The sequence below is a fragment of the Pseudomyrmex gracilis genome, unplaced genomic scaffold, assembly GCF_002006095.1.
Source record: "Pseudomyrmex gracilis isolate BER0280 unplaced genomic scaffold, ASM200609v1 scaffold_445, whole genome shotgun sequence".
NCBI classification, from domain to species: Eukaryota; Metazoa; Arthropoda; class Insecta; order Hymenoptera; family Formicidae; genus Pseudomyrmex; species Pseudomyrmex gracilis.
This window is the reverse complement of record NW_018021029.1, coordinates 35888-54499: the sequence shown is the minus strand read 5'-3', so window position 1 is coordinate 54499 and position 18612 is coordinate 35888. Positions and strand designations below refer to the sequence as shown.

Below are 18612 nucleotides of genomic sequence, written 5' to 3'. Positions count from 1 at the left end.
TTTAGAAACAACTTATTTCAAAAGTGTATTAATGTGCGATTACATATAGGTGTTCTTACGATAAAACTTTGTACACATGTATAAATAACTACATGAATGTAGAAATTTTTAGTGGCGGCTTAAAACCGATTCTAAAGAGAGAAACACTTATCATGTATAACACGGTTTTGCGTTTTTTTCTCGATGTATCTCTTAAACTATTAAAGATAACAAAAAATGTTTTATATACAAATTTTATGGAAAGAACACCTCTATTTACCTACATTAATAGAATTGTTAAAAAAAATTGTTTTATATTTTTGTTAAACAATTCTTTTTTTAATTGTTTTTTACATTCTATTAATATAAATAAATAGAAGACTATTTTCTATGAAATTTTTGTATAAACCATTTTTTAATATCTCTAATCATTTTCGAGATAAATTGAGAAAAGTGAAAAGCCGTCTACATATGAAGGGTGATTTCATCTCTTAAAACCTTTTTTTTGGCAGCAATGGAAAATGTCAATATTTATCTATTGACCCCTCTTACGTGTGTGCAAAGTTTCATCAAAATCAAAATTTTCGGATTTGCGAGGTTCCCTTGTAAGACCCTGTTCGCTCGTTTCCGCGGCTCCGTTCCTCGCGGAATTTTTCTTGACCAATGCACTAAGCATTCGCTTAATTTCTTGATCGACTTCTCCTCGAGCATGATTTATTCTGCGCTCATCGATTGTCGGTTCAACGTTGTCGTCGTCTATCCCGACATGATCCGCTGCGCGAAATATCTCGCTTTCAAACGATACTAGAAAGTAATCGCGTCTGTGAGTCTGAGCGCTCGCGATTTCACCGTTCCGCAAATGTCCAACAATGCTGCCGTCCAGATCAAATGGAAACTCCTTTTCAATCACTACGTTCGGATATAACTCTTCGTCGCTATCGCTAAACACCAACGTTCGCCTAAATATATTCGGTTCTTGATATAACGCTGCCAGTTCCCGGTTCTTGCGACAATACAAATTTTTTAATTCGGGTTACCGGCTCGGTATGAACCTTGCGCCTATTCTCGCGTCTGTCGGATTGTCATAAATGCCAGTTTTCAGACATTCGCCCGTCCGCTCGCCTTACTACAAATTATTTCTTAACTTACAGTAGTTGACGCATCTCTGCTACAATGTCACGACGCTTTTGGTCCCGCTGTTGGTCCCTTGGTGCCATCGCCACTGCTTTCTGCCGCTTTTATCGCTGCTGCTCACCGCTGCCGCCGCTACTCTGCTTACGCTGCGTTTTCACGTACACTGCTCCTCAAGGTGCAACTCGGTTTTCCTGCTGTAGTACAGAGCTCCGATTCTTGTCGTCCTGCTGCTTCCGCTTCCTTGCCGCAGTCGCTATGATTTTTCGGTTTTTTCCCTCTGCTTACTTTTGCCTGGGTTACCGTGGTATCTTTATGCTGTGGTAAACCCGCTGCTAGTTAGCCGCGCCTTTTCTTCGGCTGTTTTGCTTGCGTTGTCGCACACTGTTTCAATTGCGGTAGGTCAGTGCTATCGCTCGTAACGTGAGACTAACTTGCCTCTTCTTTGTTACAGATGCCAAGGAACTTTTTCATCGGTCACTTGTGCTTTTAATTTGTAATTTAGCACGTAAATAAATTTATCTGTGACTTCTGGATAAAAGAATTTCTTTACTACCGTTTACCCGCTGTTCCTTTTCTTTTTAGCCGAATCGGTCTCCTGGGTTCCTGCTCGATAGATCGCGTCCTCTTGACCTTACCAATCTATCCCACCGCTGCCACCAAAATGTTGTACCGCCACGTCGGTACCTGATTCTTTCCACAGGATTTCCTGTTTGGATTCAGGAAGAAGTAATTCCGCCTTTATTCAATAGTGAAGATTATCTTTATTTGGCAACTTACAGTTTAGCTTCTTACAACTAGTACGACGACTCGGCGGTAGTTCTCGAACTTCTGCTCTTAATCCTGTCGCATCACTTCTTATTCCACCAAATTGAGAGCACCGCCTTGTCTTATTCTAAACAATGTTGCGCGAGTTGATCGCGCAACCTGCTCATCCTTGCTTGATCAGCTTTTGAAGACGAATCTATCGTCCTTGCTGATCCAACGACACACGCTCTTAACAATGCACCAAACCTTGTCACAATTACACGTATGATCGCATCTTTGCCTTTTATATTACTATTTCTTAACTTTTTCTACGTACGCGACCTTACATTAAATGTATCTTACTTCGCAGATTTCTTAACACGACCATCACCTTATTATATTTTGATTTCCCAACAATTGCTTTCTACGTCGCGTGGGGCAATGGAAATCAAGGATACCGAATCCAAAGATTTCAACATAATCTCGAAATGTATTTCGAAAAACAAGATGTAATGTACCACACAAGCCAAACATGGAAATTAGCTGTAAGGTTGGATATTTCTACTATGTACAGCAAGGTACCTTAGGTAAACCGACTCGTAGATCAAACGAAGCAAATGTGTACAAATAGAACAATTAAAGTTGAGAATAGAGAACTTTGTGATAGTTTTGTCAGTGAGTTACAAAACAGGCAAAAAATCGATAAGTTAGTTACACGAATTAAGTTAATGGTAGGAGCACCAACGCGTAGTCGACGGGGTTTAGTAAATGCCATAGGCTCCATATCCAAGGTATTGTTTGGAACAATGGATGCAGAAGATGAAAGAAAAATTTCAGAATAAATTAAGTTATTAGGAAATAATTAAGCCGTGTTACAACACACATTGAAAACTCAGTTACAAATAATAAATGCTACAATTGCCCACGTTAGCAATGTACAGAAGATCATTGAACGAAACGAAAAAACATTACGGGATACGGTAGTTAGAATAGCACAAAAATACGATGACTACGCTCAGCAACAAGAGCTGAGAAATTATTTTATCGAGTTAGGCGGATTGCTAACGGAACTGCAGTTTGATGCCAAAAGTGTAATTCAATACATATCAGATGATCACACCAAGTTTGCGCAGTTTGAAATAGTATCTCTAGAACAAATAATCCAGAGCTTGAAGGATAGTAATCAGTTCGCGCGTGACTTGCAGTTTCCTTTTGTTGTGATTCTGGAAGACTGGCTGAAATTTAGGGAATTTGCCACAATCAATGTTTATTGCAAGGATTCAAGCATATATACGGTTGTAAAGTTTCCACTAGTAACTTCAGAAAGTTATAGCGTGTTCCGGATAATACCCTTACCTACACACGAGAGTGGTAACGTGTTTGCAACAATACAGGTTAGGCACCGGGTAATAGCGGTGGATACTGGTCGGCAGACATATTCAACGCTCGAAGAAAGCCAGTGGGCTCAGTGCAAAGGCGTGTGAAATCGCTGTGTGTGCGAAAACGTCGATTCAGTCTATCGAATGCAATTTGACGCACCTTATGAAATACGAGCATTTAGAGGTGACGCGGGCGATTTTGAAAGTTGTAAAGTAGAGCATCTGGTGTCAAACCAGACTATATGGATAAAGGTGTTAAACGCACGTATGTGGCTTTTTTCAACGTTACAGGAAGAAAAGATGCACATCATGTGTCAAGACGAAAATGAGAAAGTAGAAACTGTGAACGGAGTCGGAGAAATATAGTTGTCAGAACAATGCAGGCAAATATAATAATACACACTACCAAAATAATTAAAAGTCGACAAATAAATACGTTTTTGCCACAATTTAATATAACAAATATAAAAGAAAAAAAAGCACAACACGCGGAATATTTTAACATTGGAAAACGTAAGAGGAAATAGAGCGGAATTAAAAAGTCTAAGAAAAAGATTACTAAATTTGACAAAAGAAAGTATCGGTGATGAGTTTTATAAGCAGCATGTATTATTCTCCCGACTTTGGCAAGCGTAACTTTAATAATCTTAGCAAGCGTGTGTGTATGTTATTGGTTGCGGAAAAGAAAACTCCAGGAGAGACGAGAGGTGTTCGACCTACAAGGTGTACAGCAGAGTGCCCGACGGTACGGGAACAAAACAACGAAGTTTTAGTGTAATAAAACGAAAAATGATAGTGCATTTTCTTTTTTCAAAGAAAGGAGAAATGTTGTGAAATCCAGGTTGATTTCGGCCGTTGAGCAATTACAGAAGGTATACGTCATTGCTCAATCGACCCAAATTTGTTAAAATGATAACAAGCAGCATTCTCTTGTAAAGAAAATCTGCTTGTTAAGCGTACTAGTTAAGTAGAGTACAAACGCAGCACACGCGTCGTCAGCGGCCCACGTGCAATTGCATTTGGGTCACTAAGTTGCTGAATAATCGCGATTGATCTCTTTAAAAGATCGAACGCAAATACCGGCAGACAGATCGAGACAGATGAGTGGCTGTTAACAATGCTGTGTGGCTCCGAGTCCATTCGGAGAGTTTATCGCAGTATAGCAACGGCTAAGTGTCAGAAATTAAGTGCGATAATTGTATAATCATTGTAAAGAAACAGTAATAAACTTCGCCAGTGTTTGTAAAGAAGAGTTTCATTCTACACCAAGACCTTCGACTCCCCTGATCTCAACAGATACATATATGCAAAAAAGTGTAAACGTTCTTTTATCTTTGAAGACAAAATTCATACTTTTAAAGTGAAAACGGGCACAAATTGTGCATACCATTAGTTATATATTGAGGTTATTTACATACAAAACTTCATTGAAATCCAAAAGTCCGAATTTGCGGCCTTCTCTTATTAGTGAGCTGCAAACAGGAATCAATTTTCATTCTCAAAATTAGCTTCAAAATACTTGTCCGCACCTGCCAGTAGCGTGTATTCTGAAAGACTGTTTCCAGAATAGAGCCGGAATGTATATAAAGAAAGTAAAGTACTTCCCGAAAATGAGGAAAAGTTGATATTTTTGCATTACAATTTGTCTTTATTAAATTTTACTTGTGGTGAAGAATGAGTAATAGAATTCATTTCTTTATGTAACAGTAATAAATAATTAACTACTTGTAGAATTCTGTTTCGTTTTTTTTTAATTTGGCCACAACTCACACAACACATGGACGTCCTTTAGACGTTCGATATATGCTGAAAGCATATGTCCATGTGTTGTATGGGAATTGGCAATGAACAATTTTAACATTCTGTTGATTTTTTTAAAATATAACTCATACTTTTGTAGTTTGATATTTTGAAATTAAAAAAACTTGTTTAAAAAAAGTTTTTTTGTTTGTTTTGTTTAATTTACTTTAAATAAATTTAAATTAAAAAATGCATTATTGATACTTAAGAAGATGCTGAACCGTCCTATTATACCGACGGGATATGTCATTTTAGTAGATCGGACTAATCTCATTATTTACTGTATCAAATGAAAAACGCTTTTCCAGAAGTAAAGAACGTAAAAAAACATTTATCGGTCTGGTGCTTTTTGGTCTAAAAAGTACCAAAAGTTACATTGTCCTATTATTACTTGATCATATTTTGCTAATTTTAACCAATTTCTAAGCATTGTATAAATATACAGGCACCAGAGCGATAAGCAGATGATATAAAAGAATATAATGGAACAATCAGAATGTGACTTTATTGTCTAGTTTACGAGAATAGTTAGTTCCTCTAATGAAGCACATACGATAGTAGGCAGGATACGCACACAAGCAGATAGTCACGTACGTGTGCATATCCCCACCACTATCAGACGGGCAAACCAAACGAAAGACAAGAAAAGAGATATACGTCTATTCTTGTATAGAGAGCACCACCTACTGGACAGCGCAGCAGCAAAGCAGCTGTTAAGCCGCTGGTTCAGCATCCTCTTAAGAGAGTATTGAATACCGACTATAGACACCTGTAAACCGACGTTTCTAAAATGTCTTCTGGTGTCCTATTTACTGCATAGAATCCAAAATGCTTATTCAGAAGTAAATAAAATGTACCAAAATTTATTGCTAGCTACTTGTGGTCGTCAAAAATAAGCATAAATTTTTCCTGAGAGAGAGAGAGAGAGAGAGAGAGAGAGAGAGAGAAAGAGAGAGAGAGAGAGAGAGAGATAATAGAGATGTACTTGTGTCTCTAAGTTTCTCGGTCATTTTGTTTGTTTTTTTATTTAGAGTGCAATGCACTAATCGCTATATCTCGCGTTTATCTGAGTTTTTCTTGTAAGTTTTTACGGTCAATTATTGTACAGAAAGCGTCTTGCGAGTAATACTTCAGTAATATGTAAAACTTTCTGTGCAATATAAAATGTTTGAGGACATTCTGTTCATATATTTTTTTGTAGTAATATATGCAAATTAAATAAAAAATTAGTATAACTTCTATACACATATGTGCGCAATAATGTACAGTAATCTGTATAGTACTGCAGTCACAGTGCATTACTTTTCATAAAACATAAATACACAAATTAAAAAACTTCCCTAACACTCTATTTTTTTATTTGTGAAATATACTTGCTTTATATACTTGTTTTATGCACACAATATTCCCTATTATGTGTTAGACAAAGAAAATGTTTCATTCATAAATGAATCATTCTTTCATAAATAGGAAGAGTAAAAAAAATTTATTTTATTCTGTATAGTTATTTTTTTTAGAAACAATAACGCATTGCGTTCTCTGCAGTACTATACAGAACACCATACAATTATTATATGCACATATGTGTCTATATACGTTATAATAATTTTTTATTTAATTTGCATATATTACTACTAAAAAAAACTAAAAGACTAAATGTTATCAAACATTTTGCATTGATTAGAAAGTTTTATATATACTGAATTGATAGAGACGCGATAACCGTCATATGTAAGATCGAGCCGGTCACCGTAAATACCGAGGTAATGGAGATACACACACAAGCAAGAATTGTCTTCCATGTACAGAGGGGTGCACCATATCGTTCCGCTCCAAGAGAAGTTTTTCTCTGAAATTTCTCTTCTGGCTGCTTCTACTACCGCGCGCCGTACTCTTTCGATCTCCGCCAGCGGCCCGAGATTGAAGGAAAACGACACGCGATAGTAGGGACAGCCAGAGGAGAAATTTCCGAGAAATACTTCCCCTGGAGCGGAACGATATGATGCACTCTTTTGTACGTAATCTCACACTTGGTCGTTTAGCTCGTGGAAAAGTGCAGACTATGTTCCGTCTTTTTTTTAAGCCGGCTATAAAACAAAGAGACATGTTCACGTTGCACGCTTGTCGCATATAACAACATGAAATGCTTTTCTAAGAGATTTACAGTTTTGGAATAAGTACTAATAATATTATTGATAATGATAAGATGCATTATATATGTTAGGTTTTATTAATTGATATGAGTTAATTGTGATAATTAAAATTTTTTTTTTAGAATATTGAAAAAAATTTAACATATTAGGAACATTATTAGTATTCAGTTGTATATATTTTTGGTTTGTACATTACGAACAAAATTTACATTTTACATAATCTTAAAGTTTTTAATTTCTATTATACAAAGTAATTATATTAAATTAATATATTAAATTAATTATATTTTTATACTACATCAAATACTTTAAAATTATGCAGTTATAAAATGTAGATAAGTAGTTTTTGTAATTTACCAAATAAAACTATGTAAAACTAAACATTAATAATATAATCAATAAATATAATTGGTTTTGAAGCGCCGTTTGTTGGATGTTGTGCGGAGAATATGTCTATATATACATATATACATATGTGTACACATATAAACGATTTCACATTTTCATGTGAGTTTTTGAATTGTAATTTCAATTCTTTGAAATACTCCTCAGCCTTTTTTAGCAATATTTTAAATTAATTTGGGGGGAAGGGGTAATTGGGGTCCTTCATATACGAGATGCAAATCTAGCATCTTATATGATTTAAAAGAATTGAAATTACAATTCAAAAACTCACATGAAAATGTGAATTCGTTTATATGTGCACACATATGTATATATATAGACATATTCTCCTCACAACATCCAGCAAACGGCGCTTCAAGACCAATTATATTCATTAATTAGTTTAAAAACTTATAGCCCGGGATGATTCTCAGTTTATTACTAATCGTTTATTACTAATTGTTAAATTCACGCTGTCGAAAAAGCGGTATTACAGTATCAGAACATCTTCAATAGATGTACAGAATATTGCGAGACAAACTTTAAGTGCCTCGGTGGCCTAACAGGGAAGGCGACGGCCCGGAAAGCCGGAGACTCCAGGTTCGACTACTGGCTGAGGAGTTTTTTTGCAATATTTTAAATTATTTTGAAAGGGGGGTATCCGGGGTTCTTTATATCCGAGATGCAAATCTAGCATCCTATATGATTCAAAAAAATTGAAATTACAATTCAAAAACACACATAAAAATGTGAATTTGTTTATATGTGCACACATATGTATATATATATATATATATAGACATATTCTCCTCACAACATCCAGCAAACGGCGCTTCAAAACCAATTATATTCATTGATTAGTTTAAAAACGTACAAGGAACGGTCGCGACGTTGTACCAATCAATTTGGACAAAATTTATAGGATCGATAGATGATTAGTGGAGTATTGCAGAGTAAAGTAATAAGACGCACTACTCAAGCAATCGCGAGAAAATCGAATTTGAAAATTTCGAGTTACTTTATAAGGATGTTAAATAGATCGTTAAATCGAAGAGCGCGTAGCTTAGCGGTAGCGTTAGTAGTGTCGACACTGCTGGTTCGAGTCTCGATATACTTTTTTTTTTCAAAATTCTACAATATAATCTAAATGTAAGTAATTTGTTTATTCTAAATATAAGTAACGTTTTTTTTATTTATTGCATGGTATAAAAGTGCATTGTTTTGCATAAAAACTCTGTGATTCAATAAATATGGTTTTAAAAATAAATAGATTAATACTAATTACTAATTGTGTTCATAATGTAGGAATTTGTAATTAATTGTTAAAGACTTTATTTTGCGTAAAAGTAATAATCAATTAATTTTATTATAATAGAAATAAGAGAGAGTACAGTCAACGGAACTTCTTCGCAATTTTCGCGCTACGATATCTTACGTCTACTCTTATCGACGGCTACGGACCTTGTGTTTGTCCTCTCGGCTTTGTGTCTTTTCGTCGACTCGGTTTTCCTATCTTTAAATTTGTCCGTTGAGTCGTCAACAATATCGCAGAGGTGAGAACAAAAAACACCTGTCACCTCAACAGATACGCAAACATACAAATTTGCTGTGAAAGTATCAGCTGTTACATCCGAGAACGTAATAATAAATACATATATAAAATCTCAACTTAAATTTCGCATCGCTCGTCTTTACAATAAAAAGCGGATAAATAATTATACGCAAAATGTAAAAATATACACAACATGTTTTATTTATTAAAACTAGATGGGACAATAATGCAAGATGATATTTATCATAAAAACAAGTAAAACAATTTTTATGATAGTGTGCACATTGCATGAACATTGCAGTTTTACATTCACATGATTTCTTTAAAATATCTATTGAAAACCATACTTCGTGAACATTCAAAAATATCTCTCTCTCGTTTGTTAATTTGGAAGCATACTATGCATATTTTACTATATTTCGAAAACTCGGAGCGGACAATTGATGATGTATGATTGAATGAATTTTTATGCAATCTTCACAAGCTGGTATTTTGCGGTTTTGTTCTATTAAAGTTGAACACTTCTGCAAACGCTTAATAAAAGTTTTGACTTGTCTATAAAAACGTCACATGATTGACATAAAGGTGTGCACTTTGGAGGAACACCTTTAATAGTACATGTTCCTGCATTGTCATCATCAAGAAAAATTTCGTCATACAATGTAGGATTAGTTTGACCGGATCACGAATCTATTATTAAAAGAAATTTTTCTTTGTTTACATATGATAATAATATTTCTTTTAAATACTGTGTATACAGATGTGTATACAGATTTGTTGTGAGTTTTCCGGACTTTGAGAATGTTACCACGACATTTGTATATACAGGGTGTCCCAGAATTGGTGTAACATCTCTCGTGGACAGGTAGAAGAAATAAAACTGAGTCGATAAGTCCTATACTATTTTGCTAGATTCGCAATAGTTACCGAAATCTTAATTAACAAAGATCCGCAAATAAGCGTGCATCGGGCTGTCTTACGCGCGTAGGACAGCCCGGCGCTTTGCACAATTACATTTTAATATATATATGTTACAGTATATGCTGTTATATTAGCTCCTCCCATATGCTCCTACAGATAACACCGTAAGCGCGCGAAGCGCACTGGGCTATCTTAAGCGAGTAAGACAGCCCGATGCATGCTTATTCGCTGATCTTTGATAATTAAGATCTCGGTAACTATCGCGAATCTAGCAAAATGGTATAAAACTTTTTGACGCAGTTTTACTTTTTCTATTTGTTTACGAGAGATGTTACACCAATTCTGGGACACCCTGTATAGTAGAAAATTTATCGATAGCTTGTACTTTTGGACCGAACACTCCTGTTGCTTCTTGTAAACATAAGAATACGCGCGGTATTACTTTTCCGGACATGGTAATCCCATATTATGCTGTGTACGAATGGCTGATTTTATTCAAATTTTTTTGTTGTATAGAAACTGCTTTTGTTCCTTGTGTTGCCAGAGTTCTATCATATGTCGATTGATATTGATATCCTGAAACATACAATCATATTTATCAAATAATTTAAATATATTATCAATTATAAAGATATGTTGTATTTTATGTTATTGATAAATAAGACAGTCATTTTGTAAAGAAATTATTATTTACCAGTCTTTTTGGTCCATGTTGATGATCAAATCCTTGTGAACATTAGGAATTAATATCATTGTTTGTTTTCGGAAGATGTTTGCTGCAGCTAATATCTCGTTTATCGTGGCAGCTTCTTTTGCGGATACATTTTGTAAATTTTCGTTGTTTGATTCTGTGTTTTTTAAATTTTATGACTCACGTTCTTGATGCCTTAAAAGGAAAGTTTTCAAATTGACTTGCAGCGCTCAGCGCCCATTGTTGCAAACTTCTTGTTATTATTTGTTGGTAATTATTTCTAGCTTCTACAAAACGATCATATGTCCATGAGTTAATAATTGCATATTTGTCACTATTTGTTCCTCCATGTTTGATATCTTTTTCCCATTGAAATAAATATTTTGTTTTTTAAACGTGACCCTTCTTTTCTCTGTAAAGTTTTGAGATTCCAATGTGGATGCTCTTTTGCCATATTAAAAATCCTGATTTTATATTCTAAAGAAATGTAGTCTGTTACTTTTGTTTCTTTTTTTAACATATATTTATCGGAATAATTATCTTCTTGTACTTCGTCAAATTGACCTTTGTTATCAAATTCTGTCATAATTAATTCTCCTGTATCCACAAAACATTTGCTGTCTAACATTTCAACAATAGATGCATACATTTCTTTGCCAATTTGCATTGCCTTGTGAGAAATTGTCCCAGATGATTCATGGGCTACGAGATCATTTTCCAAAAGTAATTGTTCCAGATAAACAATGGCATCTTTTAGCAGTAATTTCGACTCGTCACTGTGAACTGATGTACTATCACATTCATTCGATGAAGAACTAGATACACTTTCCATTTTTCTTTATGGTGATATCTTCCAATTTAATTAGCACTGCACACTTTTCTTCTTTTCTGTCTACTCTCGCTGTTAGCAGCCACGTGAATTAAATCTTGTTTCTCATAACGTAACGGAAATGTCCCTTCATTTACTATCTCTGTTATCTTATTTATATTCTCCGTTTTCTATTTTTCAAGGGTCATTATTTTTCAAATAATGTCTCCTATCTTTCAAAGATATAACGTTCAATAAACATCACAAAGAAATGTGTGTGCTTTAAAACATGTTGTATATATTTTTACATGTTGCGTACAATTATTTATCCGCTTTTTATGAACACAATTAGTAATTAGTATTAATCTATTTATTTTTAAAACCATATTTATTGAATCACAGAGTTTTTATACAAAACAATGCACTTTTATATCATGCAATAAATAAAAAAAACGTTACTTACATTTAAAATAAACAAATTACTTACATTTAGATTATATTGTAGAATTTTGAAGAACAAAGAAGTATATCGGGACTCGAATCCCGATATACTTTTTTGTTCTTCAAAAAAGTGTCGACACTACTAACCTAGTACGCTACTGCTAAGCTACGCGCTCTTCGATTTAACAATCTATTTAACATCCTTATAAAATAACTCGAAATTTTCAAATTCGATTTTCTTGCGAATGCTTGAGTAGTGAGTCTACTTTACTCTGCAATACTCCATATAGTCATTTATCGATCCTATAAATTTCGTCTAAATCGATTGGTACAACGTCGCGACCTACCCTTGTTAGAACTCGAGATGATTCTCAGTTTATTACTAATTAATAATATACAGTCGAACCTGGATAATTTGCATCTCAAGGGAAGAGCTAAAATCGTCGCGTTGTAGAGGTTTCGATTTATCGAAGTCCGTTTTTCTTTTTCGCGAAACGCAAGGGAATGAACAAAATTTTCGTTCTGTAAAGGTTCGAGTTATCGATGTTTGACTGTACTTTATCCATATATTCAATGTTTCTCAATATTCTACAAACTTTTAAAGTATCACAGTTAACTCATAATTAGTAAAAATATGTAATGCATAATGAGATGGTTTTTTTATTATTACTAATATTGTGTACTTTTTTCAAGACTGTAAATCTTGAAAAAGCATTTCACGTTGTCGTACGCAACAAGCGTGCAACGTGCCTCGTGTATTGCCTTATAGCTCGACTTAGTGGAAAGAAGACGGAACATAGTATGTCTGCACTTTTCCACGAGCACATAAGAAAGGCAGTTCTCGCTTGTGTGCGTATCTCCACCACTTCTGTGCTTTCGGTGCTGGCCGACTCGATCTGTACGACAAAAGACCGGTTACGCGACAAACAGCGGAAGTAGTCCGTCTCACTTTAGGGTGTGCTGCACTTGGACACAGTTCAATTAGATACGTTGCAATTAGACACGGTGCAAATAGACACAGAATTTTGAACACGGTTCAATTAGACACGTTGCATTTGGACACGGAAGGAAATGCGCACCGTTCATTTAGACACGGTTCAATTGCGCTTCGTTCATTTAGACACAGAAAGATGCGCACAGTTCAATTAGATACCGTAATAACGCGCACCGTTCGTTTAGACACCGTAATAATGCGCACCATTAACTTAGATACCGCAATAATGCGCATCATTCACTTAGACATCGTAATAATGCGCATCGTTCATTTAAGCTGCGTTCCGAGTTACGCATATGCGCGCATTCATCTAGATTATACGTAACATGTATTATAGATAAATGCACGCATATGCGTAACTCGGTATACAGTCTTAGACACCGTAATAATGCGCACCGTTCACTTACACTGTTAAGATAAAGTAAACTACAAAATGCAGTCTTTTGCTGCGTCGCGTAAGCGGTGTAAAATTTGAAGTTCGCGGAAGAACATAGTACGCGGATAACCCAGTAGAGGCGAGACACCGATGATGGTGGATGTTTCTTATTCCAGATATAAGTTTTTTTTTGGTAGGCGTCTCTGCCGTGTCGGTTCTCTCTCTGAAATAATTTTCCTTATACAGCATACCTTTTCTCCAAGTAAGAAAGATGAAAAAGGGTTTTTTTCACGATAGCGTCGAGTTACTAATTAAGAGTCATTTTGTTTATTGTAATGCAAGTGTAACCTTTTTTTTGAATATTAAAGAGAAAGAACAGAAGTGAAAGACTGTGTACCAAATATTTATTCAACATACACACCGTAATAATGCGCACCGTTTATTTGTACACTGTGCAGAAGAACACTGCTTATCTAGTAACTGTGCAGTTATATACCATACTGCGCAGTCCGAAGATCCCGGCGCAAGACGCGCAGACGTAGCAAAGGACCAACGAGGGAAGGGAGGCGAGGAGAAGGGGCAAAGCCCCTCCTCCTGTGGGGAGGGCGCAGCCCTCCTGCCTATGCTTACTACACTGTAAAGACTAGTTTTCTAGCACTGGTCTTTACTAAAGCTCCTTGCACAATGGAAGGAATAGCGATAGCTATAGAAATAACACCAGTTTTAAAGAATTTATATTTATAAATAACGGCAGGAACAGCAGAATCTCTCTAACATACAAAAATACACATGTATCAATGCAGATCAGAAAACAGAATAAGCAATAGCGATAAAATTTCTGACAAGTTGGAATTCTGTGTCTATTGCTTATCGCTATCACTATTCCCTCGCATTGTGCACAAGGCTTAAAGACTGGTTACTACGTGTAAAAGACTGGTTTTCCGTACTGCGCATCCTTCGGATGCGTTTGCGCAGTACAGTGTACAGTTACTAGATAAGTGGTGTCCTTCTGCACAGTGTGCAAATAAACGGTGCGCAAATGAACGGTGGCAAATAAACGGTGTCCAATTGAACGGTGCGCATTATTACGGTGTCTAAGTGAACGGTGCGCATTATTACGGTGTCTAAGGGAACGGTGCCCATTTTTACGGTGTCTAATTGAACGGTGCGCATTATTACGGTGTCTAAGTGAATGATGCGCATTATTACAGTGTCTAAGTGAACAGTGCGCATTATTACGGTGTCTAAGTGAACGGTGCGCATTATTACGGTGTCTAATCGAACGGTGCGCATTTTCTTCCGTGTCCAAATGCAACGTGTCTAATTAAACCGTGTCTATAATTCTGTGTCTATTTGCACCGTGTCTAATTGCAACGTGTCCGATTGAACGGTGTCCAAGTGAATGCCACTCCTCACTTGAGAACAAGGACGGACTAACTCAATGAGAGACAAGGACAGATATAGTACGTCTGTCTTCTTCTCTCCAAGATCAGTTGAGGGCGCTACTTTCCGGGCAGAGACCCCACTGCTGACTTTGAATCTCGCTTTAGTACTCTCTTAAGAAATATCTTTATTAATAATACTGAGATGTATAATTCAGCTATTTTATTTATACATTGCTAGCTGCAGCACTAATTGTAAACGGGTGGCGCGTCGAAGAAAAAGGGACATTTCCGTGGCAAGCAACTCTCTTCTCGCACGAGGATGGTGAATGGAAATTCTTCTGTGGTGGTACATTAATAGCAGAACGTGTCGTACTAACTGCCGGCCATTGTGTCTGGAAAACTTTGGCAGACACGGTGCGCGTCGCTTTTGGAATTCTTTCGAGTAATTTGAAAGAAGCAGGGGAAAATGCGCAAATAATCGATGTAAAAAGTATCAAATTGCAGAGTGCATTTCAGGATCACGAAAATAATTATGGTTCAGATATTGCATTACTGATTTTAAAAAGAGCTGTAACTATTAATTCAATTGTTGCACCAGTGTGTATTCCACAATATCCCGACACGGTATTGGCGACATTTCAGGAAAACGGAGGATATGGAGTAGTCGCTGGTACGTATACTTATTGTACTTTTGCTTACAAAGTCTGAGATAAACACAGTAAATAATTAATTTAGTGTCTAACTTATTAATAATATTCTTACATTAGAAGAACCAAATTTACTTTTGTATATTTGATTTTGTATTGGGACTTTGAATAAATTCTCGCTAATTTTTCGTGAAAATTAATATTTTATTTTAAAAAAGTCGTGAAAACCATGTCACTGAAAGTATTGCCCATCGCTAGCCATTACTTTTTCTCATCTTTCTGGCAGCATTTAAGTTCCACATCAGAAATACGACACGTCTTTTGAGGCTATCCAAGAATCGACCTATTTTGTGGCATCTTCGTAAGAATAGTAGTGCTTCTCAGCCAGGCCATGTGCCATCGATCGGAACAAGTGATAATCGGAAGAGGCACTGTCTGAATACGGCGGGTGGGGTAGGACTTCCCATTTAAGCGTTTTCAAGTAAGTTTTCATCGGTTGTGCAACATGTGGCCGAGCGTTGTCATGTTGCAAAATCACTTTGTCGTGTCTCTGCTCGTATAGCGGCCGTTTTTCCTTCAATGCTCGGCTCCAACGCATCAATTGTAGTCGATAGCGATATCCGATGATGGTTTCGTTTGGTTTGAGCAGCTCATAATAAACTACACCTAGCTGATCCCACCAAATGCAGAGCAGAAGCTTCGAACTATGGATATTCGGCTTTGCCGACGATGTTGATGCATGACCGGGCTTACCCCACGATCTTCTACGCTTAGGGTTATTATAGTGTATCTACTTTTCATCGCTAGTCACGATACAATGCAAAAAATCTTTCTTTTTCTGCCGTTGAAGTAGCTGTTCACACGTGAAAAGACGCCGTTCGACGTCTCGTACAGCACCCAATGTTCTTGCTTTTGAATCATTCCTAATACTTTCAAATGTTTCAAAACTGTTGTGTCATCTACTCCTAATGATTCTGCAAGTTCAGCTAGCATCTAACATGAGTCTTTATGAAGTAATGCCTCCAATTCTTTGTCTTTAAACTTTTTCGGTGCGCCAGAGCGTTCTTTATCTTCAATATCAAAATCATTATTTTTGAAGCGTCTAAACTAATCTCTGCATGTTGTTTCCGACAGAGCATGGTCGCTGTAAATCTCAACAAGAATTCTGTGTGCTTCAGCTGCATAATTTTTTTGAATAAAGTAGTGCAATAAAATTTCCCGTAAATATTCTTTTTTTTGGCTCGAAACTCGACATGTTTAACACTATGAAAAAAAAAAGTTGTTTACACTTCGGCAAAATGACACACTGAATTTCAAGCTTGCCTATGGTACTTTCTTATAGATGCGTTACCATCTTAAACTACACGCACGCAGTTCTGGTAATGCTATCTGTTGGGAAACAGCGAGAACTTATTCAAGGTCCCAATATATTTTGAAGAGTTTGCTATGTTTTAACAGTTTCTACAATCTTGGAAATGATTTTCAGGAATGGGACTGACAGAAAACGACACATTCAGTTCAGTTTTAAGAGTGACTACAGCAAAAATTATTTCCGACGACGAATGCCGTCAAAATCAAAAACGAGATTTTTATAAATATTTAACTTATACGTCTTTTTGCGCCGGGTGGGCAAATGGTACTGGAGTGTGTAATGGGGATAGTGGTGGAGGGCTAGTACTTCAGCGACCAAATTCTAGCATCTGGGAAGTTCACGGAATTGTCTCCGTAAGCCCACGAAGATTGAGTACTAGCATATGCAATCCTCATTATTATACTATTTTTACAAAGGTAAATATTAACCTTTTGTTTATATTATTCTTTTTGACAAATATTAACTTTTTAAGACGCTTTTACTACTTATATTTTCATTTTTATTACTTATATTTCTATTTTTTCATTACTTATATTTTTATTTTTGCAGGTTTCAATGTACATCGAATGGATTAATAAGATTATTAAAAATATACCAATAACAGGTCCGCCTAATCTTGACCAACATCCAAATAGGGATGATATTATTTATAAATACACAGATTTAAATCTAACATAGTTGTAGGTTGATATTTACAGTCCAATCTTATTTTTTAAGAACTTACAGTCTTAAGTTTATCTTAACTCTTACAAAAAAGAACTATTGGCAGTAATATATTGCGGCAGTAGTACAAAAGAATTACTGGCATTCTGTGTAATTGCTAGTAATATTCTCAGTGATTCCTGTAATATCTAAGGTAATTATTGAGTATAGGGGATTAAAAAAGATCCGATGACCTTGATTTTGATATATGTTGTAAAGGACACTCTCTTGAGTAATGTTTAAGAGGTTTTAAGCAGTGCTCATTTTTTATTAAAAAAAGATTCTTGAAAAATATGATCAGAAAAATGACCGTCGAAAACAACTTAAAGGTGTAATTTCGGTAATTATGTAGATTAGGGGAGCCACCTTCGATTTGAATAATTTGTACATATGTTGTCAAGGTCATTGTCCCGAGTAATAATGTGAAGGTTTTAGGCGGGGATCGTTGTTCGTTAAAAAGTTACAAGGGAAAGAAGTTTCAAGAATGAATTCTTAGTTTTCGGTTCCACGTACGTTTCGTTCGTGTTGTAAGCGTGTAGGCAGGAGGGGCTGCGCCCCTTGCAAGGGAGGGGTTACGTTCTTCCACCTGCACTCTCCCTGAGCTTATCATGTTTTGTGAACGTGATTGTTTTGAGAAGCCAAATACCAAGAGGGTTTAAAAAGTTTAAAAAGTTATCAAGAAAAAGTTTTAGTAATGAAGCATTGTAGCTCAAGAGGGATGCAAGTGGAGAGGCGCAGCCCCTTTTGTGGGAGGCGCAGTCCCCTCTGCCTACATGCTTACAACACGAACAAGAAGAACATAAAAAAAGTAGTCATTGATTGATATTAATTGAGAATAATTATGCGTCATATACAGAAATTCATGGAACATCATATCGAAATATGATAAATTATGAAAGGCCAATAGGAGCACATACACTGTTGTTTGTGTGTTGAGATTCTTTATTGTAGAAATTAAAACATACGTTTCGACCGCGGATTTCGGTCTTTATCAATGTAATTGCTAAATAACAAACCGAAAATTCTTATAATCAAACAATTTTTACAAAATTACAAATGCGTCAAAAATTATAATCATACATACATGTTCGTTAACAATAAGTAAATGTCCTAAATCACAGTTGCTCACATTCAAGGTCAAAATTACAAA

At 35.8% G+C, this 18612-nt stretch overlaps 1 protein-coding gene across 1 annotated transcript; it reads left to right on the top strand.

Moving 5' to 3' along the window:
• Positions 1-12637: 12637 nt before the first annotated feature.
• LOC109860666 (chymotrypsin-like elastase family member 2A) lies at positions 12638-17438 on the top strand. The gene is made up of 5 exons (XM_020439930.1): positions 12638-12665; positions 13554-13574; positions 14980-15411; positions 16875-17176; positions 17310-17438. Exons 1-5 carry the CDS (start codon positions 12638-12640, stop codon positions 17436-17438), a joined length of 912 nt encoding a protein of 303 aa, XP_020295519.1.
• The last annotated feature ends 1174 nt before the right edge of the window (positions 17439-18612 follow it).

Coding starts and splice junctions, on each gene's coding strand:
- LOC109860666 (XM_020439930.1), top strand. CDS start 12,638: ATGGTTTTTTTATTATTACTAATATTGT. Junction 13,575..14,979: donor CGTCTCTGCCGTGTCGGTTC/TCTCTCTGAAAT, acceptor ATACATTGCTAG/CTGCAGCACTAATTGTAAAC. Junction 17,177..17,309: donor ATTATACTATTTTTACAAAG/GTAAATATTAAC, acceptor TTATTTTTGCAG/GTTTCAATGTACATCGAATG.